At 56.2% G+C, this 26,260-nt stretch overlaps 2 protein-coding genes and 1 long non-coding RNA gene across 30 annotated transcripts in view; 1 reads left to right on the forward strand and 2 right to left on the reverse strand.

The window, feature by feature from the left end:
* Positions 1-471: 471 nt before the first annotated feature.
* Positions 472-7,540, reverse strand: BNIP3 (BCL2 interacting protein 3). Its single transcript, XM_064431613.1, has 6 exons — positions 7,412-7,540; positions 4,998-5,178; positions 4,291-4,375; positions 2,223-2,329; positions 1,991-2,140; positions 472-1,395 (listed from the first exon to the last, which is right to left on the reverse strand). The coding sequence occupies exons 1-6, from the start codon at positions 7,446-7,448 to the stop codon at positions 1,344-1,346; spliced, it is 612 nt and encodes a 203-aa protein (XP_064287683.1). The 5' UTR covers positions 7,449-7,540; the 3' UTR covers positions 472-1,343.
* Positions 7,541-13,716: 6,176 nt separating this feature from the next.
* The window catches only part of JAKMIP3 (Janus kinase and microtubule interacting protein 3), a 62,043-nt gene continuing 49,499 nt past the window's right edge, over positions 13,717-26,260 (forward strand). For 10 of the 28 annotated variants that reach the window (XM_064431614.1, XM_064431617.1, XM_064431618.1 and 7 more), the window contains exon 1: positions 13,719-13,978. The gene's annotated coding sequence lies outside the window, so the exon portion shown is untranslated. Of the gene's footprint in view, positions 13,979-25,733; positions 25,946-26,260 lie in introns of all 28 variants that reach the window. The other 18 variants (XM_064431619.1, XM_064431621.1, XM_064431628.1 and 15 more) reach the window with 6 other exon arrangements.
* Positions 16,166-25,756, reverse strand: LOC135306977 (uncharacterized). Its single transcript, XR_010367745.1, has 3 exons — positions 25,634-25,756; positions 19,957-20,029; positions 16,166-16,593 (listed from the first exon to the last, which is right to left on the reverse strand). It is a non-coding gene; the product is annotated as an uncharacterized LOC135306977 (long non-coding RNA).

Below are 26,260 nucleotides of genomic sequence, written 5' to 3' on the forward strand. Positions count from 1 at the left end.
CTCATCCCACAGGAAATGGAAGCAGCGTTCGGGGCACATTCAGGGGTTCCAATCCCACCTTTGCTCTTGGCTCCAGCCTCGGGAGAGGTTTGGATTGAAGGGTAGGAAAATTTCTTTCCTGGAAAGGGCTGCCCAGCCCTGGCACTGCTGGAGTGCCCATCCCTGGGGGGATTTCCCAGCCCTGTGGATGTGGCACTTGGGGACATGGGCAGTGGTGCCCTGGGCACTGCTGGGAATGGTTGGACTCCATGGGCTCACAGGGCTTTTCCAGCCTCAACAATTCCATGCTTTCCAGCTCCTCAGGAGCGCCTGCGTGTGTGCAGTGAGTGCAGGTTACCCTGCTGAGGTTTGCTTGATGCTGTTTCCATGGAAACTTCTCAATTCCACGTCAGGAAGTGACCAGTGGGAAAGGGACAGGCAGAGGCCAAGAGCCTCATCCGCCCCCAGAGAAAAAAGAATGAGGAAACTCAGTTCACCAGGAACCTTTTTATTTAAATATATAAAACATAGTATTTTGGCAAACATTCATTTTCTCATTAAATAAGGTAAAATCACTGAAGGGAAATGCATTGCATCAGTAAAAACCAAGGAGAAGCCACCCCGGGGTTCATCTGCCCAGGGCTGGGGTCAGGTGCAGATTTACGTGGGACAGGAAAAGCCTGTAAGCGACAGCCTGCGGTAGGTACAGCAGAGAACCTGGAGTAACTGCTGGGGTTAAATGAATGTCCTGGCAAAAGCAGCTTTTAGTAGGCACTAAATCCAAATTCTACCTCTGAACTAGGACAAACTGATGGAGTTTCACCCACGTGCTCATCTCTTCCCACTGTGTCTCAACACCTTACAGCTCCCACCGAAGTGAACCAAGCAACACGTACCAGAGGAAAAGCTGCCCGGGGCAGTGAGAGCCCCGGGATTCCCGGATCGATCTGTAAGGCCACTCGCAGTCTGGGCTCATCCCTGCCCGTGGGGGCTGCAGCAGCAGGGACAACATTCCCTCCTTCCACAGGCACAGGAGCGGGCGGGATGGACACGGCCCAGCACACGGGCTGCTGAAAGCTGGCACTGATTTAAACACGGAGCTGCTCTAATTCTCAGGTACTTCACTACAAAGCACTAAGGGACATTACAGCATCTGCCACGTGCTCATGGGGTTGATCCAGCAGGGATTGATCCAGAAGGCTCTATGTGACACGGGAGCTCCAGCGTCTCCCTTCCCATGTTTAGACTAAACTAGAACAGGACAGGACAGGACACACACACGACGGCCACGACCAGCTCCCCCTCCTGTGCACCTCCTGCGCTCCAGCTGCGGCTGCTTTGCTCCAGCTCCAGACCCGCTGCCTCTAAAAGGTGCTGCTGGAAGCCGTGGTGGTCAGGCGCCTCCCGATGTAAATCCTGCGGGGTCACACACGCTCAGCCAGGCTCCCCCTGCCAGGCCCCTGCCCTGGAATTCCGGCAGGAGCAGCACTGCCAGCTGTACCAAGCAGGAGCAGAGCTGCCCTGGAGCCCAGCCCCAGTGACTGCCCCTGGCCTGGTACCCCTCCCAGCCCCAGGGCCCAGCGCCTGCCCCCATGCTGTGGGACGGAAACAGCCCCCATTCCTCCCAGGAATTAAAAACTCTACTGAGTAATTTAAAATAATAGTAAATATTTTTAAATCTGTGTCAGTGGAACTTCAAAATTTCAATATTAGCTTTTTGCTTTGCTGATCTCCTGGTTGTGAGATCGAGTCTCATCTCCAGTAGAGACAAGTGCTGTGTGACTACAGTTCCAGTGTACAGAATTCCTCATTTCCCTGCCTCTTAATTGTTCTGAGAGTTCCCAACCAGGGAGAAAATCAGAAAACTTAAACCATCCAGCAATACCAGCGGCAGGAAGCACTTCCTGAATAACCATCTTGGACAAAGAGGAAATTGGGAATCAGAATCAGGCCTCAAAGAAAGCAGGTTAAAAAATGTCTTCTTTTTTTTTTGTTTTCAATTGAACCTTACCCCAGTCCAATGGCCAGCAGGTGAGAGAGCAGCAGGGATGGGAGGAAAACCTTCAGGAATTCTGCAGAGAATATCCCCCCTTTCTTCATGACACTGGTGTTCCTCATGCTGAGCGTGGCTGTGCGCCGGGGGTGCTTGAAGAGGAATTCCCTGGATGTGGGGAAGGAAGGTGAGGCGTGTGTGCAGCCAGGGAAGCGGCAGGAGCTCTCCCGGCAGCGGTGGCAGCACTCACTTGGGCGGGATGTTCTCGGGCCGGCTGGACCAGTCCCAGATCCAATCCGCGTTCTTCCTCAGCAGCCGCTCCACCTCCCTCCTCCTCTCCAGGAAATCCTCCTCAGACTGCAAGCGAGAGCCACCAGCCCTGAGCAGGACAGCTGCCAGAGCTCCTGGGAGCCAGGAGCACTGCCAGGCCGGCCCGGACACCCCCCTTCCACCCCCGGGAAGAGTTCACATCCCAGATCAAGAGAGGGAGCAGGGAGAGCCATCCTCACAGGGGGGTGAGAATGGCAAAGACCATATCCCATATCCAATATCCCATGTGTGCCCGAGACAACACTGCCCTGCAGTGAAATCCCAGAGCCCAGCTTTAATCCTTATGCACAGTCCCAAAATATCCCCAGCTCCCAGCCCTGATGGACACTGGGCACAGGGACTCCTGCCCTGTCCCTGTCCCAGCCCTGATGGACACTGGGCACAGGGACTCCTGCCCTGTCCCTGTCCCAGCCCTGATGGACACTGGGCACAGGGACTCCTGCCCTGTCCCAGCCCTGATGGACACTGGGCACAGGGACTCCTGCCCTGTCCCTGTCCCAGCCCTGATGGACACTGGGCACAGGGACTCCTGCCCTGTCCCAGCCCTGATGGACACTGGGCACAGGGACTCCTGCCCTGTCCCAGCTCCCAGCCCGGATGGACACTGGGCACAGGGACTCCTGCCCTGTCCCAGCTCCCAGCCCTGATGGACACTGGGCACAGGGACTCCTGCCCTGTCCCAGCCCTGATGGACACTGGGCACAGGGACTCCTGCCCTGTCCCTGTCCCAGCCCTGATGGACACTGGGCACAGGGACTCCTGCCCTGTCCCTGTCCCAGCCCTGATGGACACTGGGCACAGGGACTCCTGCCCTGTCCCTGTCCCAGCCCTGATGGACACTGGGCACAGGGACTCCTGGCCATGCTCCGAGCTGGCAGGTGTCACTGGCAGTCCCTGTGCAGCCCCTGCAGGTGAGCCTGGCCAGGTGTGTGCTCCCAGAGCAAGCCCCCAGCCCCAGCTCTGGTGCAGCTGCAGCACAAACGCTGAGTCAGGGCAGAGCTCCTGGCTCAGCTCGGCTCCATTCCACACAGCCCAGGCCTTGGGATAAAAATAGATCCTGCTCCCAGAATTCCAACAGCTCTTGATGCACACACACACATGGGATGGAAATAAAACTGTCCAGGCAGCTGGAATGCTGATGGCTTTCTAACTTGGGCTTATTTGTTCTCAAAGTCTAAATAATGATCTTTAAACAGCTGAAGGGTGTTTCTGACAATGTAAAAGAATAATTTCCAGTAATAATTAACTTGCAGTACCACATTTAGCTAACCTAAAGCTGGGTCCTCAGAGTCTGGCAGGAGCTGTAGAAATGATGCAGAAAAATTCACTTCCTTGAAATACTTCCTTCCTAAAAATGCTTTGTGAGTCTTTTTTTTTCCATATTAAAAGCTAATTTATTACACTGAAGACTTCAGATTTCAGCCTGTCATCCTGCAATAAGCCCTGTATTGATTAACATGGTCAATGTACATCCTTTCCCCCACTCTTGATGCAAACGTGTTTATTCATTTTCCTTGCAAGGTAAACAAACCTACAAAGTGAAATCAGAAAGAACGGGGAGTTTGCCAAAGCAGCACGTATTCAGGTTTGTATTAATTGTTGAAATACCTGGAATCAAAGCTATGGCATGGCTTGGGAGTTGTGTATTTTTGGCTGCCATATTTAAGTGACTCTAGAAATTCTTGCTGCCGTCAAAGTATCTTTTAAAATTGCTACTCTATTGGTGGAGGTGCATTTCAACATTGGTGGGGGATGCAGGAAATGCACCCCATCAGCAGCCAAAGGGAGAGGGCAAATCCTTCTGAAAAATCTCAGGCACAGACTGGAAAGGCCAAACCAAAACATGCCCACGTGTCAGGAACAAGCACAGGCAGCCTGGATGTGCCAGGGCTGCTGTGAGCTGTGGGAGTCTCTGCTGCAGCAGCCTCTGCTGCTCCTGCCCAAGCACAGAGCCAGAGCTGCCCTGCCCAGCACGGTGAGGACCTTACCTGGAAGCTGTTCTTCTCCCCGCTGCTGTGGCTCTCTATCTCCAGAGCTCTGTGGCTGTCCTGGGGGGTCTGCGAGCGAGGAGGGCTGCACCAGGACAGAAAGAGGAGGTGAGGAGTTCTGTGGCACGCTGGGAGCTGGGCACTCTGCCCAGGAGTGCCCCAGGGCTGCACGGGGCAGTGCTGCCACAGCCCCGCCACCCCAGCCCCTGCTCTGATCCCCAGCCCATGCTGGGGGGCCCTGGCTGGCACAGAAACAACGGGCAGCACACGAGGAGTGCCAGCGGGGTTTGCTTTGCATCCCCAGCAGCCAGGCTGGTCCCACTGTGGAGTTTGTGTGTTTGGAAAAGCCCCTGGATCCCTGGGGCTTTTCCAAACACACTTTTCCAAACTGTGTTTGGAAAAGCCCCAGGGATCCAGGGGCTTTTCCAAACACAGTTTGGGCTGGAGGCCTCAGAGCCCATCACAACCCAGCAAAGGCATTAATGGCACTGCCTGAGCACTGCCCCAGGGCTGAGCTGTTGGGTGGCACCCCTGGACATCTGCTCTGGTTTCTGTGTTCATATGGAAACACACATAAACACACAGCCTATGCACACGTGTGTTCACACAAACAGGCACATGGATGTACATACACTCCTGCAGCACCTGTGTCTGCCTCTGGGCCACCGGTGGGAGCACCCGGTGACGCTGGCAGTGCCCCTGCTCACCTGTCACAGTGGGAGCTCTCCCTGGAGCTGCTCCTGCCCGACTCGTGCTGGGCGTCCAGCAGGATCTTCTCCATGTCCCCGTTGTGGATGGACAGCGAGGCTGGCACCTGCTCCTGGCTGCCCCCGGACACAGAGCTGCCATTGCTGCCACTGCTGCTGAAGTGCAGCTCCACCCAGGAGCCTGCGGGCACAGAGCAGAGCTCAGCCACAGCCCCCGGGGACACTGCAGGGACAGCCCTGCTCCCAGCTCACAGCCACCACGGCATGCCAAGGGCAGCACCTCGGCTGGGAAGCAGCTGCTCAGCAGTACACTGTGTTTCTTTCTGCATATACAGATCTTTTATTTTGGGATACGTTCAACTTTTATTGTTCAACATAGGTGGCAGTCAAAATAATCTCAAGGACTTTTACTGCCAAGGTTCAGTTATTTGTTTATTGTGATTGTTTTGGGCTCCAGACCCGGGGACTGTTCAGTGCAGCCTTTTCCCAGTGCCATTTGTAGGTGCTGCTGTTAAGCAACTGCGGGTGTGTGGCAAGGGCTGTCATGGGTTTGCTCCTAGCAGTATATTTAACACGGTCACATGGGCTTTGTTTTCCTAAGGGAGGGAATAACAACTCCTGCAGGACCCGGAGCTGTTCCTCCCTACAGAATCCTGGAACGCTTTGGGTCAGAGGGACCCCAAATCCCACCCATGCCACCCCTGCCATGGCAGGGACACCTTCCCCTGTCCCAGGTGCTCCAGCCCCAGTGTCCAGCCTGGCCTTGGGCACTGCCAGGGATCCAGGGGCAGCCCCAGCTGCTCTGGGCACCCTGGGCCAGGGCTGCTCACCCTGCCAGGGAACAATTCCTCATTCCCAATATCCCATCCAGCCCTGCCCTCTGGCAGTGGGACGTCCTGTCCCTCCAGCCCCCCAGAAATGAGCTCAGGGAACAGAAAACACCCGAGTCACACAAATGCCAGAGGAACCCCGCTGTGGAGCAGATGTGGCCCAGCCCCAGCAGTGCCCAGCGAGGACAGGAGGACAGGAGCAGGAGGGCAGCAGAATTCCCTGGATTCTGGGCAAGGGGGTCTAGGCAATCAGCAGGGAAAGGACAGACAAGGGCAGTGGTGCTCAGGAGCAAAGGCACAGCAGGAACAGCTGGAGCTGCAGGGCCCCTTCCCAGCCATCCAGGAATGCAGCTGGGGAGCAGGCAGTGCAGGGCTTTAGCAGGAAGCAGAGACATCCCAAATATCCCGGCTGGGAGGAGACGGAGGGCTCCAAAACCAAGTGGGAACAGCACAAAGCCAGACTGCCCCATGTGCATGAACACCAGGAGAATCTCCATCCCAAACACAGAGACCTCCATCTGGACAGCCAAAGCACCACGAAACCTGCTGGATACCAACATTCCAGGCCACCGAGCTGGGAAGAGACGCTGTTCTTCCAAAAGCCTTTTCCTGTACAGCTGGTTTGTTGTTGTTTGGGTTTGTTGGGAATTTTCCCCTCCACGTGACAGTGCCTGGTATGTGGCAGGGAGTGTGTTCAGAGCCAGACAAACCCTTGCCTGCCCTTTCCCTGAAATCTGGGAAGCTCGAGTTGTTACCAAAGAACAGTCACAACCACTGGAGCTCAAATTAAGTCTTTGTCAGCTGAAATCTTACTGGGCACAGTGCTGGGAATGCAGGATAGAGCAGGGAGAGGACTGGGATTGCAGCAGCAAGGGGACAGAAGGCGTGGTTTGCAATTTTCCCTTTTTTCCTTCTCCTTTTGGACACTCCTCAGAGAAGGGCTGTGCTGGGGCACGTGGAACAGGCTGTGATATCATCACTTAAAGATAAAAGCAGCTGTGTTTTTGTGAAGCTGCAAACAGCAAGAGGGCGAAGCGGGTGGCGGGGATGGCCTGGGGACAGCGGGTCTGTCGCGATAGCCCAGCCCGGGACACCGGTGCGAGCACCGAGCAGCGCTGGCAAGCCTCATTTTCCCAAGATACAGCTTCCAGCGCTGGCAATCAATAGCAGAATTGCACAGAGCCATGAGGACGGCCCCTGAAAGCGCTAACCCCGAGCCAGCCGCTGTGTGTGCTGCGCTGGCATTTTTCTGGCATTTTTCTGGCACTTTCCCTTCCCCGGCCCATCCGCCGCTATCCAACACCCGAGCCCCGCTCACAGGCACATCCACGGGCTCTTCCCGGGGACGCGGGGCGATGGCCACGCACCCTGCCCCCGCAATCCGCCAAGATCGCCACACAGAAGGGGCCCGCAGCCCCGGGCGGCGCCGCTCCCAGCCCGCAGCCCCCGGGCGGTGCAGTTCCCGGCCCGCAGCCCCCCGGCAGTGCCGCTCCCGGCCCGCGGCCCCTCGGGCGGTGCAGTTCCCGGCCCGTGGCCCCCCGGCAGTGCCGCTCCCGGCCCGCGGCCCCGCTCCCGCGGCCTTACCCTGCAGGTTCTCCTCCTGAGGGCTCTGTCGCGACATGGCTGGCGGGCGCCCGGGCACGCACTGACCGCGCGCCGCCCGCCCCAGCAACGCCGCGCCGCGCCGCCCCGGTGACGTCAGCGCCGCACCGCCCGCCCATTGGCCAGCGCGGCGGGGCGGGACCGGGCGGGGCGGGGCAGGGAGAGGGGGGGCGCGCGCTCCCTCAGCGCTCGCCGCGCCGCCATGATGGCGGGGAGCCGGGAGACGGGAGAGAGGGGACGGATCCTGCGGGACGGCATCCCTCAGGACAGCATCCCGCAGAACATCCCTCAGGATATCCCCCAGGACCCCCGCTCGCTGCCCGCTGAGCGCTCGAACGCGGACACGGGGGGTTTCGGAGGATACACGGGGGTGTTTCAGAGGATACACCGAGGGGGTCTCAGGGGATACACGGAGAGGTTTCGCAGCAGACACGGAGGGATTTCAGAGGATACACGGAGCGGTTTCACAGCAGACACGGAGGGGTTTCAGAGGATACCCGGAGGGATTTCAGAGGATACATGGAGGGGGTTTCGCAGCAGACACATCCTCTTGCAAACTCGCAGCTCGCGGCCGCTAAGCCAGCCCCGACAGCGAACCGTACACGGCCTTAAAACAGGCAATGGTCACAGGAGGGCTGAGGTGGAAGGGACCGCAGGCATCATCGAGCCCGGCTCTTAGCCCTGTCAGAACAGCCCCAAGAAAATTAATAAATAATGGAAAATAAATAATAGATAATGAATAAATCTTCTCCTTTTCGGACTTTAATTGACGCGATGCCATCAGGGCTCTCCACTTAACTCGTGTTGTTATTCAAAAGCAGATGCCGATTTACTGCTGGGACTTCGTAAAGACAAACGCATAAAACCTGATTTTATTAGCCAAAGTATTAACTCACTTAAAGCACGCAGGCTATTTTTAACCTTGTCTGGAATTGTTTTCACTTGTGCCTTTCGGCGGCCGAGTCACGAAGCCCAAGTGAAACCCGTCAGTAAATTGTGCGTGAGGAACATCGCATTGTAGCCTGCCCCGAAGGAGAGGCCAGGCTGTGAGGGACGCGGCCCTGTCACCGCACAGCCGATGGGTCCGGGGCGGTGGAGCCAGCGAGGGGCTGTGCACAGCTCCGGCCGGCGCCGAGGAGCGGCTCCGGGGCTGCGCTCCCGGCTCCTGCCGCGGCGCTCTGCTGCTCCCTGCTGCCGGCAGCCCGCCCGCCTGCCTGCCTGCCGGGCACGGCTCGGCACGGCACGGCAGGGAACGGGCACGGCTCGGCACGGCACGGCACGGCACGGCACGGCACGGGCACGGCACGGCACGGCACGGCACGGCACGGCACGGCACGGCACGGGCACGGCTCGGCACGGCACGGGCACGGCACGGCACGGCTCGGCACGGCACAGCACGGCACGGGCACGACTAGGCACGGCACGGGCACGGCACGGCACAGCACGGCTCGGCACGGCACGGGCACGGCTCGGCACGGCTCGGCACGGCACGGGCACGGCACGGCAGGGAACGGGGCACGGCTCGGCACGGCACGGCACGGCACGGCACGGCACGGCACGGGCACGGCTCGGCACGGCACGGGCACGGCTCGGCACGGCACGGGCACGGCTCGGCACGGCACGGCACGGCACGGCACGGCTCGGCACGGCACGGCACGGCTCGGCTCGGCACGGCACGGCACGGCACGGCTCGGCACGGCACGGCAGGGAACGGGCACGGCACGGCACAGCACGGCACAGCAGCCGCCTCTCGGGTGTGGCATTCCCATGCCCTCTGAACAGAGAGAAGCTGTGAGACAAGCAGAGAAGAAGGAAAAACATAACTCCTGTCTCGCTTGCTGTGCTGAAGTAGAATGCGAGGTTGAGATCGTTCACCCGAAGTGAAGTGTTTTGTTCCCTTGGCCTGTCAGGGCCGGGGTGTGTGTGTGTCAGGGCTGTCTGCAGACACTCACGGGACGATCAGAGCAAGGGTGAGTGCAAGGCAGGTTCACTTTAGATGCAATGTATATAGTATAGAATAATAAAGGCATTCTTTAGCCTTCTGGTGATGGAGTCAGATGCATCATTCTCTTCCCTTCCTCGGGTCGCCTTTGATTTGTAATACTCGGGGACTCGTCAGGTTCTGCCTCCAGGAGCTGCTCCTCTCCTGCAGGCAGCACTGCCTCGGTGTGTGAGGGATGGGATGCACACCAAGGTTTGCCCCCCAGAACCTGCTCCTCTCCTGCAGGCAGCACTGCCTCGGTGTGTGAGGGATGGGATGCACACCAAGTTTTGCCCCCCAGAACCTGCTCCTCTCCTGCAGGCAGCACTGCCTCGGTGTGTGAGGGATGGGATGCACACCAAGTTTTGCCCCCCAGAACCTGCTTCTCTCCTGCAGGCAGCACTGCCTCGGCTGTGAGGAGCAGGGGCTCAGCCCTGCGGGCACGCAGCAAGGGCTGCCTGCCTCAGGAGGGACGTGGGGATCGTGGAATCACACAACCCCAGAAGGGTTTGGGTTGGTGGGACCCCAAATCTCACCCAGTGCCACCCCTGCCATGGCAGGGACACCTTCCCCTGTCCCAGGTGCTCCCAGCCCCCGTGTCCAGCCTGGCCTTGGGCACTGCCAGGGATCCAGGGGCAGCCCCAGCTGCTCTTTCATCGGTAATTGGGTGAATACTTTTATTTCCATGTATAATTTGATGGCAGAAACTTTTGGGTTATTGGCAGAAACTCACTGCGGTGTCATCAGGAAAAAATGTGAATTTTCCTGTTGTTGGATAAAGTCTTTGAAAGGTTATTGATTTGTTGCACTGCTACCCTCTGCAGAGCTGGGACTCGCTCTAATCTTATTTACTTGCATGTCACAAGCCAATCATGTATTGATTAATTCCCTTTAAGCCAGAAGCAGTGACCATCTCCACAGAATAACAAAGGCATTGATTCGGGTATGGAGTCACACTTGCTGCTCAGACAGCTTCAACTTTGTGTTTGGTTTTCAGCCTCTGGGTTGGGCCTGACATGAGGGCTCAGCCCAGCTGCAAGGGACAGGTATTTCAGGCATTGCACAGAAGTTGTTTATAATCCCAAACCCGTGATAAACTTGCATTAGTTTAGAAATTGATCATGTTAACTGACATTTCTTTGGTTTCTTACTAATAAAAATCAAAGTAATCCACCCACTTCCTAGCCGTACATTGTGAGACAGTGGGGATTTCAGGAGTGATTTGGGAAGATGTGCCTACAACTCCTGCCAGGAGGGGACAGCCGGGGGGTCGGGCTGTGCTCCAGGGACAGGGACAGGAGCAGAGGGAACGGCCTCAGGCTGGGCCAGGGCAGCTCAGGGTGGGCACAGCAGGAATTTCCCCATGGAAAGGGGGCTCAGGCCTTGGCACTGCCCAGGGAGGGTTGGAGTGCCATCCCTGCAGGTGTCACCTGGAGGTGGCACTCAGAGCTGGGGACAGGTGGGGATGGGCACGGCTGGCACTCCGTGGGCTGGGAGGGCTTTTCCAACCCAAATGATTCAGTGATTCCGTGACTGTGCAGACACGGGCTCAAACCCCATGAAATGTGAGCACTGCCTGTCTGCCTCCCACCCAGGGGCTGGTCATTAACCTCGCTGGCTGCCTCTGGAAGTGGAACCGTGTGTGTATTTCACGCTGAGCGTTTCTTGCAGCCAGGTTCATCATTAACCACCCAGCTGCTCCGCGTCCTTCCCGCGCTGCGGCCGCTGCTCTCAGCCAGGGACACAGCAAGGTGTCCCTGCCCACGGCGGGTGGAGCACGAGGAGCCTTAAGGTCCTTGCAGCCCAAACCCCTGCGAGACTTGCTGATTCTGACTGTGCTCAATTAACAGAGAGTTAATAGAAAGTTAATAGAAAGTTAATAGAAAGTTAATAAAGCTGTGTGTGGTGCGGCTGCTGCCGCGGCAGGGCTGTGCCGTGTCCTGGGCCATGTCTGTCACGTTCCTCAGCAGTCCCCACACGCTTTGTGCCGTTCTGTGGTGGCTGCACAGGGACAGTGATCCTGCCTGACCTGAGCTCAGTGTCACAGGGAGCTCAGAACCAGCTGGCACAGTGGGACAGGGCACAAACCAGGCTTAAACCAACCCCAGAGCTGCTGGTTTGCTTCTGTCTTACCATGGAAGAAACTCTGACCACTTCCAGTGTGAATCAGAAAAGCAGAGCATGAAAATCCCTTCAGCTCTTCTTTACTTCCTAACTTCAGGTTTCTAAAGTCCATTCCCATTTTTGTCAGCTCAGCCCGTGGAAGTTGCCAGAGGAATGCTTCTCTTGAGCTCCTGCCAGCAGAAAAACAAACCCCCATTCTCTGAGTGATGCAAACCACTGCTGGGCTCTTGTGTAGGTCACTTACAACACTGCCTGGACGTGACTTGTTTTGCTTACAAACTCCCACAAAATGTTGCAATTCAGCTCTAAAAATAGAAGCCAGTTTCATTTGTCCCAGAGCCGTTGTTGTCACAGCTCTCAGAGCCACAGCCAGTCCTGTTGTCTCCAAGTGCCACTACATGTCCCTGTGGCAAAGGAAAATTGAACCACCGAGCAGGGAGCAGGCAGGGGGAGCACAGCGTTGGGATCCACAAAAATACAAACAAGTTTCTAGGGAATCTGGTTAGCAGTCACGTGTTTCTTGTCCTGCACAGTTATGAGCTTTGGATGGAGGGAAAATGAAGATTTTTCTATGCAAAGTTCCAGATACTTAGCTGTTGTTTAGGGGGGAAAAAACCCAGACCCTCCTTTCTAAAACTGAAACTGTGTTCCAGGGTAGGTTTCTGCTTCCCAGCCCTGCACTCAGATCACTCTGTCATTCCTGTCAGCAGTTCATGGACACACACTGGGAACAGTTCCCACTCTTCTTCCCAGTCTTCACTATTTCTCATGTCAGGAAAACACAAACTCAAACAAATATGCCCTATATCCTATTTGCTTGTAGAGAATGTGGTGGTCTGGGGCTGTTAGAAGTATCTTGTACCCCAATGCATTTATTTTATCCGTATTTGTGATTGGTTTCTGATGGAAAGGGGAATTTTCAGTGGGCAAGTAAATATTGACAATGGATTGAATATTTCCTCAGGTGTGAGGAGCAGTGGGATGCAGCACACTGGGGGTTACAGACCTGCTTTATATCCGTGTGTTTTAGTCCTGAGATCAAACCTGACAGGGCCTTGAACAACGCCTGCCTTTTCCCACCCTCCCAGCACTCCCAGGTCACTGCAGGGCACGCTGGCACCCAGGAATGCCATTCCTGTAAGGGGTGCACCCCAATGCCCGCCCTGCACTCCCACAGGCGTGGGCTTCCATGGAACATGGACCTGCAGCAGTGAGGCCAGAGTCCTCTGCTCTGGCCAGAGTCCAGGCTGGGAGAGCTGGGCGGCTCTGGAGCAGGAGCGGGCTGATCCCGGGATCTGAGGGATGGCAGGATGGGAGGGCTCTGGAGCAGGAGCGGGCTGGGCTCGGGATCTGAGGGATGGCAGGGATGGCAGGGATGGGAGGGCTCTGGAGCAGGAGCGGGCTGATCCCAGGATCTGAGGGATGGGAGGGCTCTGGAGCAGGAGCGGGCTGATCCCGGGATCTGAGGGATGGCAGGGATGGCAGGGATGGGAGGGCTCTGGAGCAGGAGCGGGCTGATCCCGGGATCTGAGGGATGGCAGGGATGGCAGGATGGGAGGGCTCTGGAGCAGGAGCGGGCTGGCCTCGGGATCTCAGGGATGGCAGGATGGGAGGGCTCTGGAGCAGGAGCAGGCTGATCCCGGGATCTGAAGGATGGGAGGGCTCTGGAGCAGGAGCGGGCTGGGCTCGGGATCTGAGGGATGGCAGGGATGGGAGGGCTCTGGAGAAGGAGCGGGCTGATCCCGGGATCTGAGGGATGGCAGGGATGGGAGGGCTCTGGAGCAGGAGCGGGCTGGGCTCGGGAAGGCAGGGATGGCAGGATGGGAGGGATGGGAGGGCTCTGGAGCAGGAGCGGGCTGATCCCGGGATCTGAGGGATGGCAGGGATGGCAGGATGGGAGGGCTCTGGAGCAGGAGCGGGCTGGGCTCGGGAAGGCAGGGATGGCAGGGATGGCAGGATGGGAGGGCTCTGGAGCAGGAGCGGGCTGGGCTCGGGAAGGCAGGGATGGCAGGATGGGAGGGCTCTGGAGCAGGAGCGGGCTGGGCTCGGGAAGGCAGGGATGGCAGGATGGGAGGGCTCTGGAGCAGGAGCGGGCTGATCCCGGGATCTGAGGGATGGCAGGATGGGAGGGCTCTGGAGCAGGAGCGGGCTGATCCCGGGATCTGAGGGATGGCAGGGATGGGAGGGCTCTGGAGCAGGAGCGGGCTGGGCTCGGGATCTGAGGGATGGCAGGATGGGAGGGCTCTGGAGCAGGAGCGGGCTGGGCTCGGGAAGGCAGGGATGGCAGGATGGGAGGGCTCTGGAGCAGCAGCTGCTGACGTGCTGCCGGAGCTGCAGTGACTCCGCAATGGCTGAGCCTGCCGGCGCTGAGCTCATCCCGCAGCCTGCCGGGGAAACCTGTCCTTAGCTCCTCCGACCGCTCGGATCCGCGCTCGGGCTACGTGGTGAGCACATTTTACTCTGCGCTTGGGGGATTTTTAGTGATTTTTGGTTTATTTTCCTTCTCTGTCCTCTCGGTGCTTCCCTGGACCAATCGATGCATCACTCCTCACCTGATCCCACTGTTTAGAGGACAGAGAGGGAAAATAGAACCATCTGCAGCAGGGATGGATTATTTTTTTAGCCTTTTGCAGTGTGAATGGTAAAAATCTCCTTAAATGTGTCTGCTCGAGCAGCCTACAGGTTTTATCTGGAGTGCACTGCAGGCAGGGACTCCCTTGCTGTACAGCATGAGGGACCGAGGTTTCTGCCTACCTGTGCTCCTTAATTAGCATCTACCTGTGCTCGCTAATGACTGCCTGACTATGCTCCTAAATTAGTGCCTGCCTGTGCGTATTAATCAGTGCTCACCTGTGTAATGTATCTATAAATTTGGACACGAAGTGTGACAGACAGATTTGCTGCACACGAGCCATCTAAAGGCTTTGTGGGCTCCATTTTCAGGTGTGCTGTTTGCCATTCTGTGTCTGAGGTTGTCCCCGCTCTGCCTCAGCCATGGCTGTGATGGGCAAGGCGGTGCCAGGAAGGGGATGGCTCTGCCTGGCACCAGCTGCACCTTCCTGCTCCCTCTGTCCCCAGGATTTTATGGACTCTCTGTCGTGTGTGATGCAGTTGGAACGCCAGGCTCAGAGACTGCTGCTGAGCCTCCTGTGCAGCTGTAGTGCTGGTGTTTGGGTGATACACGCCCTGGTGAATCGCTGTGACAAATACCCCGAGTCTGCGCTCGCCGAGGAACTGATCTGGGCATTTCCTGTGTGCTGCACTCCCTGTCAGAACTGCTTCCCATGGCAGTCCCATCCTCACAGCAAAGCAGTGCCATCCCTGGCAGTGCCAGGGCCCGGCTGGATGGGCTGTCACACAGTGTGACATTGCTGTCCCTGTCCATGGTAGGGCTGGAATGGGATGAGCTTTAAGGTCCCTCACAACCCAAACCAGTCTGGGCTTTGATTCTATTCTGTGCTATTTAACCTAAAAAAAGAGAAAGCTATTTCATTTTTCTTTCCCAGCTGCTTGCTCCCTCAGTCATTTTAAATGTGATTTATCTCATCCAGAGTCATTTTCCTTTCAGTTCACGGGATGCCTCTACTGACACTGCTAAAAATGGAGACAGAGATTAGAAAACACATTGGAGTCCCGTTGACTTTTGCCTGTTATTTCACACATTGTGGTACAGCCAGAGGAATGTGTGTAGCACAAAATAATAATTTCCTGGCAAAAAAAAAAGACTCCCAGCTGTCAGCCCGGGCTCTCAGCTGACATGCAGCATCCTTAACCTGCCACCCCTCTGCACCTGGGCTCCTCTCTCTGTAAGGGCTTGCTGGGTGCTCAGTGTATGCTCAGAACTGAAAGTTTCTCAGGGCAGATTACTTTACTTTGCAGTGGAATTTCTGCCTGGTTCGTGTTGGCTCTTGGCAGCTTCCTGACCCATAACTCCTTGTTCCTCACCTGCAAATACCAGACTGGAAGGAATTTTAGTGCTTGTGGGGTGATTAAGAGGACACTGGGACCAGTACGAGGCCACAGGAAAGTGCATTTGCCACCAGGGCCCTGATGGAGAAAATAACACCCCACTTGGACAGGCTTTAAAGCATGTGCTGAAGGCTCATGGGTTGTCTTGACAAATACCAGTCTGGGATGTATTTGTGGAACTGTGTGCCTGTAAATCCTTCCCTTGGTATATGCTCAGTTGTCAACACCTCCCACGTGGTGAAGTTTCACCAAGTTTCCCAGTGCACTGTCAGTTTACATGAAGAGTAAAACTTTGGTTTTTTTTCCTTAAAATGCATCTCTCAAATATTACTTTTTATTGCAGATGGCTTGAATTCCAAGTAGCACCAGCAAACAAATGTTAGCAAGTGAAGGCCTTTAAATAATGATCTTTAACATTTTCCCTTAAAACATGTGTTCTCAGCTTGTCACCTTCTGTGCTGCAGCTCTTCATGTATGATCAGGAACAGAGGCTTAAATGGATAAATAATTTAAAAAGCAAAAAAATTTTACACATGCTAGTTGACTGGGATGTAGGATTTGACCCCACCCAACCACTCTGGGAGTGAGATTCTAACAGCACTGCACAATCTTAAGACACATAACAACATTTGTATGAATATATTTCATGGTAAAAGCAGACAAATATTAGCCAGTACTTTAGAAATCCAAATGAAATCACTCAGGGAATCCTGTTTTTATTTGCCCACAGTGGGCCAGGAGCAGGTACCTGCATGCAGAGAAAAGAGCTTCCTTCTCCCAGAGAGGATTGAGTGTTGGCTGCTGTGGAGCAAAATGCTAATGCATTTCTAGCAATCATTTCACCTGGAAAATGAATTCCTGAGTTCCCTTCACAGCTACAGCCAAACGTGCCGTGCCCAAATAAACCCCCAAGGTCTCAGGGCTGAACAGAGTTCTGTAGAAATGACTCTCGTGGAGAATGGCACAGGGGCAGATTTCTGAAAGTCTCTTCTCTCCCGTGCAGACCCGCAGCTCTCTCCAGGCACACGTGATCAGGGATTTGTTATTCACTGCTGCTGTGGAATCGAGATGAGGGCTCCGTGGATTTCATCTGTGGAGCAGAGGCAGCTGGGAAAGGCTTGGGAGAATGTCTGGAGGATAAATGTTTCCTCAAACACACAGCCAGCAGCAGGCTGTGGAGCCTTGGCTGTCCTTAAACCCAGCAGAGATGCTGGGGCTGGAGCTGTTGCACTGCTGCTGTGGACATTCAACCTTGACAAGGTCAAGTGCCATCAGGGACTCTTTAAAAGGTCACTTTAAGCTGCAGAAAGTCTCCTCTCAGTGCTGGGCTCGGGGTATCCTTGTGTTGGGTTTGTGACACTTGGTTATGCTACAATGCAAAATTTATTTCCTTGCTGTGCAGTACAGCACAACTGGAAAACACTCAGTGGTCAAGATTTATCTGTTGTATGCCACATAATGCCTGCAGTGGTTAAAAGCCCTTTCTCGCCAATCAAAATGCTTTTGGGATTTCTACTGTGGCTACTAATGACTAATTAAAACTTGCTGTGCTGGTAGATCCCAACTTTTCCCTGCCTGAGCTCTCCATGTTCCCAGCTGTCACTGAAGGATGTAGAATGGATTTGGGGTTTGTCAGGCAGCCCTGGTGCATCCCAGAGCTGTCTCTGAAGGAGGCAGGATGGATTTGGGGTTTGTAAGCCAGCCCTGGTGCATCCCAGAGCTGTTGGGAACACCTGGGGATGTTCCTGCAGGGCTGACCCAGGACAGGGGAGCCCTTTATTGTCTGTGCTGCCCCTGGGAGGATTCCATGCACAGTTTGGGTCTCCCACCTCTGACTCGTGCCTGCTCTTCCCTCAGTGTTTGCCCCTAGCCCAGGGGGCAGAGCTGGGGGCTCCTGGCCCCCCTGCCCATCCCAGCCTCACTGCTCTGCCTCTGCCCCTCACCTCTGGGGAGAGGCAGCAGGAAAGGGGCCAGCCTGGGAAAGGGGCTCAGCCTGGGAAAAGGGGCTCAGCCTGGGAAAAGGGGCTCAGCCTGGGGAAAGGGCTCAGCCTGGGAAAAGGGGCTCAGCCTGGGGAAAGGGCTCAGCCTGGGGAAAGGGGCCAGCCTGGGAAAGGGGCTCAGCCTGGGGAAAGGGCTCAGGCTGGGGAAAGGGCTCAGCCTGGGAAAGGGCTCAGCCTGGGGAAAGGGCTCAGGCTGGGGAAAGGGCTCAGCCTGGGAAAGGGCTCAGGCTGGGGAAAGGGGCTCAGCCTGGGGAAAGGGCTCAGGCTGGGGAAAGGGGCTCAGGCTGGGGAAAGGGCTCAGGGTGGGGAAAGGGGCTCAGCCTGGGGAAAGGGCTCAGGCTGGGAAAGGGCTCAGGCTGGGGAAAGGGCTCAGGGTGGGGAAAGGGCTCAGGCTGGGGAAAGGGCTCAGGGTGGGGAAAGGGGCTCAGCCTGGGGAAAGGGCTCAGCCTGGGGAAAGGGGCTCAGCCTGGGGAAAGGGCTCAGGGTGGGGAAAGGGCTCAGGCTGGGGAAAGGGCTCAGGCTGGGGAAAGGGGCTCAGGCTGGGGAAAGGGCTCAGGGTGGGGAAAGGGCTCAGGCTGGGAAAGGGCTCAGGGTGGGGAAAGGGGCTCAGCCTGGGGAAAGGGCTCAGCCTGGGAAAAGGGGCTCAGCCTGGGGAAAGGGGCTCAGCCTGGGGAAAGGGCTCAGCCTGGGGAAAGGGCTCAGGCTGGGGAAAGGGGCTCAGCCTGGGGAAAGGGGCTCAGCCTGGGGAAAGGGCTCAGCCTGGGGAAAGGGCTCAGCCTGGGGAAAGGGGCTCAGCCTGGGGAAAGGGCTCAGCCTGGGGAAAGGGGCTCAGGCTGGGGAAAGGGCTCAGGCTGGGGAAAGGGGCTCAGGCTGGGGAAAGGGGCTCAGCCTGGGGAAAGGGCTCAGGCTGGGGAAAGGGGCTCAGCCTGGGGAAAGGGCTCAGCCTGGGGAAAGGGGCTCAGCCTGGGGAAAGGGGCTCAGCCTGGGGAAAGGGCTCAGCCTGGGGAAAGGGCTCAGCCTGGGGAAAGGGCTCAGGCTGGGGAAAGGGGCTCAGCCTGGGGAAAGGGGCTCAGCCTGGGGAAAGGGGCTCAGCCTGGGGAAAGGGCTCAGGCTGGGAAAAGGGCTCAGCCTGGGGAAAGGGCTCAGCCTGGGGAAAGGGCTCAGCCTGGGGAAAGGGGCTCAGCCTGGGAAAAGGGCTCAGCCTGGGGAAAGGGCTCAGGCTGGGGAAAGGGCTCAGCCTGGGGAAAGGGCTCAGGCTGGGGAAAGGGGCTCAGGCTGGGGAAAGGGCTCAGCCTGGGGAAAGGGGCTCAGGGGGACCTTCTGCTCCCAGGGAACAGGACAGGAGGAGGGGGAATGGCCAGGGAGGCTCAGGGTGGATGTTGGGAAAGGATATTTCATGGAAAGGCTTGTGCAGCCCTGTCACAGGCTGGCCAGGAGGTGTGCAAAAAGCGTGGCTGTGGCATTGAGGACATGGCTCGTGGTGGCCCTGGCTGTGCTGGGCTGGCAGCTGAACTCAGCGAGCTCAGGGGTCTTTTCCTGCCATAAGGATTCCACAGTTCTGTGATTTAGCAGCACAGGCAGAGACAAATCAGAACCAGCCTGTGGGTTTAGTTTTCTCTCCTTCCCTGAATACACAGCTGGTTCCTGAATTGGCACAGGCAGAAATCCCAGTTCCACATGTTGCCTTTCCCAGTTTACAGGGACAAAACCAGCACTGCCAAAGCTCTGGGCTTTGCAGGTTTGCAGAGCTGCATGGAAGGGAATCTCCTCAGGTTTTATTCCCTTAGGACACGCTCAGGTGTAGCAGGAGTTAAAGGAGCTGCTGCTTTGTGGTGCCCCTTGTTACCTGTCAGTCACCCAGCAGGCTCAGCAGCCTGACCTGCTTCCAGCCTGAGGGAGCTCTGCCAGGCAGCACTTCCAAACAAAGGCCATTTTCTGCTTTCTTTGGTCACTTTTTTTTTTTTTTTTTAATTCCCCTCTTACTGAAATATCAGTGTGTGTCCTGGGACTGACATGGTTTTAGTCTGGTAAGGTTTTACAACCACAAATCAAGCAAAAAAACATAGTGGAGAAGCAAGGAATGCAGCAAATAGGATATATCATGGACATGATGAGGAATGCAAAGACAGGAATGCTTAAAGCCTTCCTAGAGTTGTGCTGCAGGAAATAAGAGGTGGGAATGGATGCTGAGACAGGAAAAGCAGGGGCACAGGGATGGGGAGAATCACTATGGCTGGTGTCAGAGTAAAAAAATATAAACATGGTCTTTTCCCTCAAAGCTTCTTTCTGGTGTTTTGGGAGTTTGAGGGGTATGGAGTTTGGTGATTTTTTGTTATCTTGTCTGTTCAAAGGGAAAATATGAAATGGGAGTGTGTGAAATGAGTTTCTTCAGCAGTGCTCGGTGACCAGCAGGATCCCAGCCTGGTCTGGGTGGGAAGGGGCTTAAAGCTCACCTGATTCCAGCCCTGCCATGGCCAGGGACACCTTCCAGCAGCCCAGGTCGCTCCAAGCCCTGTGCAGCCTGGCCTGGAATGGCAGCAGAGGGTCAGAGTCAGTCTGGCACTGATGGAGGTGCACGTCCCACCCCTCGGGGAACGAGAGCAATCCCCTTGGAGCACCCAGAGAGCTCTGCTGCTGTGCCACACAACGCTCACTAAAGACTTGTGTGAGTTTGGGGGAAGAGTCTGGGTGTAAAACCTTCTTCTCCTCCTTTCCCTGTAAATCCCTTGCCATTACGGTGTGAGGGTTGTTTTCCCTGCAGGAGCTGGGCTGAGGTTGGGTATGTTTTGCTGTAAGAGCAGTCACAGTTCCGTGAGGGGAACAAGTCATTGGTTGACTCGGTGTCCTGCATCAGCATGTGGGACCAAAGGGAAATAAATGCTCTGCTAAAAATACTACTGCTGTTGTTTAAAAATAAGCCAGTCAACAACTGAATTTGAGACTGAAGAGTGTTACCAGGCAGGAATGGTTCCTTGCTGCTGCTGTTTCCGTGTCAGTCACCACGGGAGCAGCGTGAGCAGACGTGGCTCCCGGGAAGGGATGTCTGCACAGGCAGGGATGGACTCCCACACCCAAACCCGGGCTGAAGGGCAGGCAGAAAGACCCCAGGGCTTCTTAAAACAGCAGCTGCAGCTTTGGGACGGAGCTTGGAGGTGCTGCTGTGCACCAGCACTCAGAGGCAGCGGTGACTCAGTCCCTGTGAGCCCTGCTGTGACCAGCGTGCTCCAGCTTCACTGAGGGCTGCTGCACCTGTGGCTTTAGCAAGGTTATTTCATGGCTGCTTATTTCATATTAATGACAGACATCTATTTAAAGTAACATGCGTGCCAACTTAGGGCCTTGTGGTTTCCCTGGAGCTCTGAATTCCAAGCTGGCTTGACTCACATAGAGTAAAATTTTCTGAGATGTTTTTCCATGTTCTTTATCCCCAAATCAGTTTTGTTACGTCTAAATTTAGGCCATCGGCCACGCAGGCCTGGTAGCAGTCATTTGTGACAGCAGTTATTATTTCATTGCTGTGTGCTCCCATGCCCAAACCAGTGCTGGGTCTGCCTGTGTCCTGCCCACTGCTGACAGTAAAGTGCATTGAAATCAGAAATGTGCAGCTGAAACCTGCCTGGGCCAAGCTGTCCCCTGCAGAGCAGAAGCCTGTGTCATTGCCCCTGCAGCCCCAGGTCACTGACCACCACACATCCTCAGTGCAGTGCTGGGCACTGGAAGCCAGCTCCAGCTGCTCTCAGAAATGTGTCACTGTCTCAATCGGCTCCTCGTGAGCAGAGGGCTGGGAGGGCACCCAGAGAGAAGAGCTCTGTGTGAAATTGGCATTTGGCAGCCTTGCAGCACCTCTTCAGAAAGTCTCATTTGGGCCCTGAAGTATTTGTAATATTCTTGCTGGGATATAGGATTTGTTTTGGTTTTTTTTTAAAAAAACTGCAACACATCGACTTTGAAGATGAAGCATAAAAATTATTTTTAGCATTTGATGCTAAGTCATCAGAGATGATAAAGGAGAAAGAACAACATTTATAGCTCCCTTCTCTTTGGCAACAGCAGAAAAACCCCATCCTCCTTCCTGGCTGAGTAAGGAGCTTTCCTCAAAGTTGGCCTCAAATCCCACCCAGTGCCACCCCTGCCACGGCAGGGACACCTTCCCCTGTCCCAGGTGCTCCAGCCCCAGTGTCCAGCCTGGCCTTGGGCACTGCCAGGGATCCAGGGGCAGCCCCAGCTGCTCTGGGCACCCTGTGCCAGGCCTGCCCACCCTCACAGCCAAAAATTCCTGACCAAAATCCCATCTAAATCTACCCACTTTCAGTTTAAAGCCATTCTCTGTGTCCTGTCCCTCCATGCCTTGTCCCCAGTCCCTCTCCAGCTCTCCTGGAGCCCCTTCAGGCCCTGGCAGGGCTCTGAGCTCTCCCTGGAGCTGCTCCTCTCCAGGTGAGCCCCCCAGCTCTCCCAGCCTGCTCCAGTTGCAAAATAAGGCTTTAAAATACTTGATTTTAATTAAACATAAGTGCTTCTAAAAATTCAAATGCCATTCTAAAACATTTCAGTTTCATTTCTGACAGCATCTCAATTTCTCATCTTAATGTTTTGACTGAAATGATTGGTAAATAAATCCATCACCCAAAAATGCTCCAGGCAGCAAAGTTCACCCCAGCAGCTGTGCAGGGTAGTGGGGTCCCCATCCCTGGAGGTGTCCCAGGAATTGCTGGAGGTGGCACTCAGAGCTGGGGCTGGGGACAAGGCGGGCGCTGGGCACAGCTGGCACTCCATGGGCTGGGAGGGCTTTTCCAGGCTAAACAATCCTGTGATCCTTGTGCCTGCAGCCTGTGGGGCTCGCTGGAAAGCTCAGTCACTGCTCTGCAGCAGTTATTGCCCTTTTTTGCAAGGAAGGGAAAAGGCAGAGGAGCAGCAGGTTTGGCCTCCATGGCAACGGCAGCTCCAGCCGTGCCTGGGGAAGCTGCTCCTCAGCTCCTGTTTGTTTTCCAAATCTGCCTGGCACAAGCCGATTGCCAGAGAGGAAAGTCGTGTTTTCCTTAATGCAGTGAGGACAGGCATGTGTCTCTGTGCAGGGCTGAGCAGGGCTCTGGGATCACACTGGGGGCTGCTGGGGACAGGCCTGCAGTGAAGGGCAGCAGGGCAGGGAACCTGGGCACTGAAATCCCCTGTTCAGCTCCAAACTGGGCATTTCCCTTCCATTCCCTGTAGTTTATATCCTGCAGTGAAGGGCAGCAGGGCAGGGAAACTGGGCACTGAAATCCTCTGTTCAGCTCCAAACTGGGCATTTCCCTTCCATTCCCTCTGGGTTGTATCCTGCACTGAAGGGCAGCAGGGCAGGGCAGGGAAACTGGGCACTGAAATCCCCTGTTCAGCTCCAAACTGGGCATTTCCCTTCCATTCCCTCTGGGTTGTATCCCGCAGTGAAGGGCAGCAGGGCAGGGAACTCTGGGCACTGAAATCCTCTGTTCAGCTCCAAACTGGGCATTTCCCTTCCATTCCCTCTGGTTTGTATCCTGCAGTGAAGGAGAGCAGGGCAGGGCAGGGAAACTGGGCACTGAAATCCTCTGTTCAGCTCCAAACTGGGCATTTCCCTTCCATTCCCTCTGGGTTGTATCCTGCAGTGAAGGGCAGCAGGGCAGGGAAGCTGGGCACTGAAATCCCCTGTTCAGCTCCAAACTGGGCATTTCCCTTCCATTCCCTGTAGTTTGTATCCTGCAGTGAAGGAGAGCAGGGCAGGGAAACTGGGCACTGAAAGCCCCTGTTCAGCTCCAAACTGGGCATTTCCCTTCCATTCCCTCTGGGTTGTATCCTGCACTAAAGGGGAGCAGGGCAGACTCTGGGCACTGAAATCCTCTGTTCAGCTCCAAACTGGGCATTTCCCTTCCATTCCCTGTAGTTTGTATCCTGCAGTGAAGGGCAGCAGGGCAGACTCTGGGCACTGAAATCTTCTGTTCAGCTCCAAACTGGGCATTTCCCTTCCATTCCCTCTGGTTTGTATCCTGCAGTGAAGGGCAGCAGGGCAGGGAACTCTGGGCACTGAAATCCTCTGTTCAGCTCCAAACTGGGCATTTCCCTTCCATTCCCTCTGGGTTGTTTCCCGCTCTGCTGGAGGGTTCCCAGCCCATGGCATGGGCTGGAAGTGTCCAAGGGCAGGTTGGACATTCTACCTGGGATGGTGGAAGGTGTCCCTGCCGTGGTGGGGTGCAGTGAGGGGAGCTTTCAGTTCCTTTTGAACCCTAACCAACCTGGGATTTTAAGGATATAGCAAATGCAAGGGTCAGATTGCTGAAAGAAATGGCTGAGTTTGAGACTGAGAGGTCTCAGCCTTTCCTGGGTCTGTCCCTGCTCCCAGAGGTGTTGCTGGTGTGCAATTAGGGGCAGTGTGCTGGATTCTGGCCTTGGGGGGGTCGGGCTGGTGCCCCTTCCCTTTGAAGCCAGGCCAGTGCTCGAGCTGCTGTGAGCAGCAGCTCTGGCAGCAGGAGCACAGCCAGCCCTGCTCTCCTGGGGGGTTGGAGGCTCTTTTAAATTGGGATTCTCTAGTGCTTCAGGCTAATATTGATTTTTTTTTGTTCTGGTTTTATTATTTTTTTATTGAAGTATTCACCACATGTCTCCTGCATGACATGAAAATTTCATTCTTCTGCTTTCTTACTCATTCACTCATTGAATCCATTCTAAAGCTCTCAACTGCACCTTGTATTTCTCTTTTTAAAGAAGATGCTGTTCATTGGTTCACACCTAAAAACTGTACCTGGTGGTCACTAATATTTTAGTGGTTTGAACAGATTTCTGTCTGCAGAGATGTCAGAATCTCTGTGTATCTCTTCTATATGTATGTCTTCTGTACTGCTTCTGCAGCAGCTCTTGGCTGCTGCTGGAGCACCCTGTGTCTCAGACCCTGATGGTCAGGGGCTTTGTAACCTCGAGGATTTGTTAAATCCATGGAAATTTGCAGGATGTGTTTGGGATTCAGTGGTGCCAGCACAGGAAGGAAAACAAGACAGCCTTCTATGTAAATGGCATCTGCATCTTTGCTTCTAATTAAAAAATCGAAGGGAAAAGCTTTCTGTAATTAAAGGGCGTGTTTGCTAATTTGTCACGGGCTGGACTCTGCAGCAGCTCTGCCTGGATCTTTCTGGAAGTAACTTCCAGCTTTCGCTCTCCGTGGGAACAGGCTGAGCATTCACCTTTCCCTGGTCATGAGTGCCAAGGGCAGGGCAGGGTGAGCAGGGCCAGGACAGTGTCCGTGTGTCCGTGTGTCTGACCAGCTGGGTGGTAGCCGTGCTCTGCCCCCCCAGGCAGGCTCAGCCTGGCAGACGGGGCTCTCAGCCCTCCCCAGCTCCCCCGAGAGCCCGCTCAGGTCCCCTGGCTGTGCCTCTGCTGCGGGCAGTGCTGGGGCCTGGCCCACGGCTCGGGGCCGTGCCTGGGCTGAGGAGCTCTTTCCCTGCCTGGTCCCATCCAGGGGGATCCTGCAGCCTGTGGAAAGGCCAGAGGGATCCTCCCAGAGCCAGCCTCACTCGTAGAGCACCTGCCATCCCTGCCAGCCTGCCGGGGCTCCCCGGGCAGGGCTCCTGGGGCAGGGGTTCCTTGGGCAGGGGCTCCCCGGGCAGGGGCTTCTGTTCCCATTCCCATTCCCATTCCCACTGCCATTCCCGTTGCCATTCCCATTCCTGTTGCCGTTGCCATTCCCATTCCCATTCCCATTCCCGCTGCCATTCCTATTCCCATCCCCACTGCCATTCCTGTTCCCATTCCCATCCCCATTCCCATTCCTGTTCCCATCCCCACTCCCGTTCCCATCCCCATCCCCATCCCCATCCCCGTTCCCATCCCCATTCCCACTCCCGTTCCCATCCCCATCCCCATCCCCATCCCCATTCCCATTCCCACTCCCGTTCCCCTTCCCATCCCCATCCCCGTTCCCATCCCCATCCCCACTCCCGTTCCCATCCCCATCCCCGTCCCCATCCCCATCCCCATCCCCATCCCCATCCCCATCCCCATCCCCACTCCCGTTCCCATCTCCATCCCCGTTCCCATCCCCATCCCGTCCCCGTTCCGCGCTGCCGCCGCTCGGGCAGCGCTGCCGGCCCGCAGCAGCCCCGCTCCCGGCGGGCACTGAGATGTCACCTTCTCTTTTCGGCCGGCGCGGCTGGGGGCCGGAGTCTCCCCTCGCTCGCTCAGCCCGGTTCCCACGCAGCCTTTGCATTGGATTTTTTCCCCAATAAAGCGTTTCCTGTTGCCGTAACGCAGCCAGATGGGGAGGGTTCAGTGGAAATACCTCGGGAGAGGCCGGCAGAGCCGTGGATCCGGGAAGCAGATCCTCCCCGTAACACTGGCACGGTTTGGTAAGTTCCAGCTGAAAAATGAAAAGCTGCTCCTTTGCTGAGTCACAGCCCCTCGGAGCTGGAGCCGTGACCAGCGGAGCCGCCGCTGCCGGAGGTGAGCCGGGGCGAGCGGGGCCGCGGTCCGCTTCTCCCCCGAAATGATTTTTAATCATTAATTAAAGGGCTCCGTGAGATGAACGCCGTCTGTGGGAACGCGCGGCGGCCCCGGTGGCCCGCAGGGTGGGGGTGGCACGGCTGTGCCCAGGCACATCCCGGCACATCCCGGGCACATCCCGGCACATCCCGGCACATCCCGGCACACCCCGGGCACATCCCGGCACATCCCGGCACATCCCCGGCACATCCCGGGCACATCCCGGGCACATCCCGGCACATCCCGGCACATCCCGGGCACATCCTGGCACACCCC

This window comes from Passer domesticus, chromosome 8 (genome assembly GCF_036417665.1).
Source record: "Passer domesticus isolate bPasDom1 chromosome 8, bPasDom1.hap1, whole genome shotgun sequence".
Classification (NCBI taxonomy): Eukaryota; Metazoa; Chordata; class Aves; order Passeriformes; family Passeridae; genus Passer; species Passer domesticus.

What these genes read in the sequence shown, in the direction of transcription:
- BNIP3 (XM_064431613.1), bottom strand. Translation starts at nt 7,448, where the DNA reads ATGTCGCGACAGAGCCCTCAGGAGGAGAACCTGCAGG. An exon ending in TCAGGAGGAGAACCTGCAGG is followed by an intron (nt 5,179 to 7,411) that starts GTAAGGCCGCGG and finishes CTGTGCCCGCAG; the next exon opens with GCTCCTGGGTGGAGCTGCAC. An exon ending in GAGAGCTCCCACTGTGACAG is followed by an intron (nt 4,376 to 4,997) that starts GTGAGCAGGGGC and finishes GTCCTGGTGCAG; the next exon opens with CCCTCCTCGCTCGCAGACCC.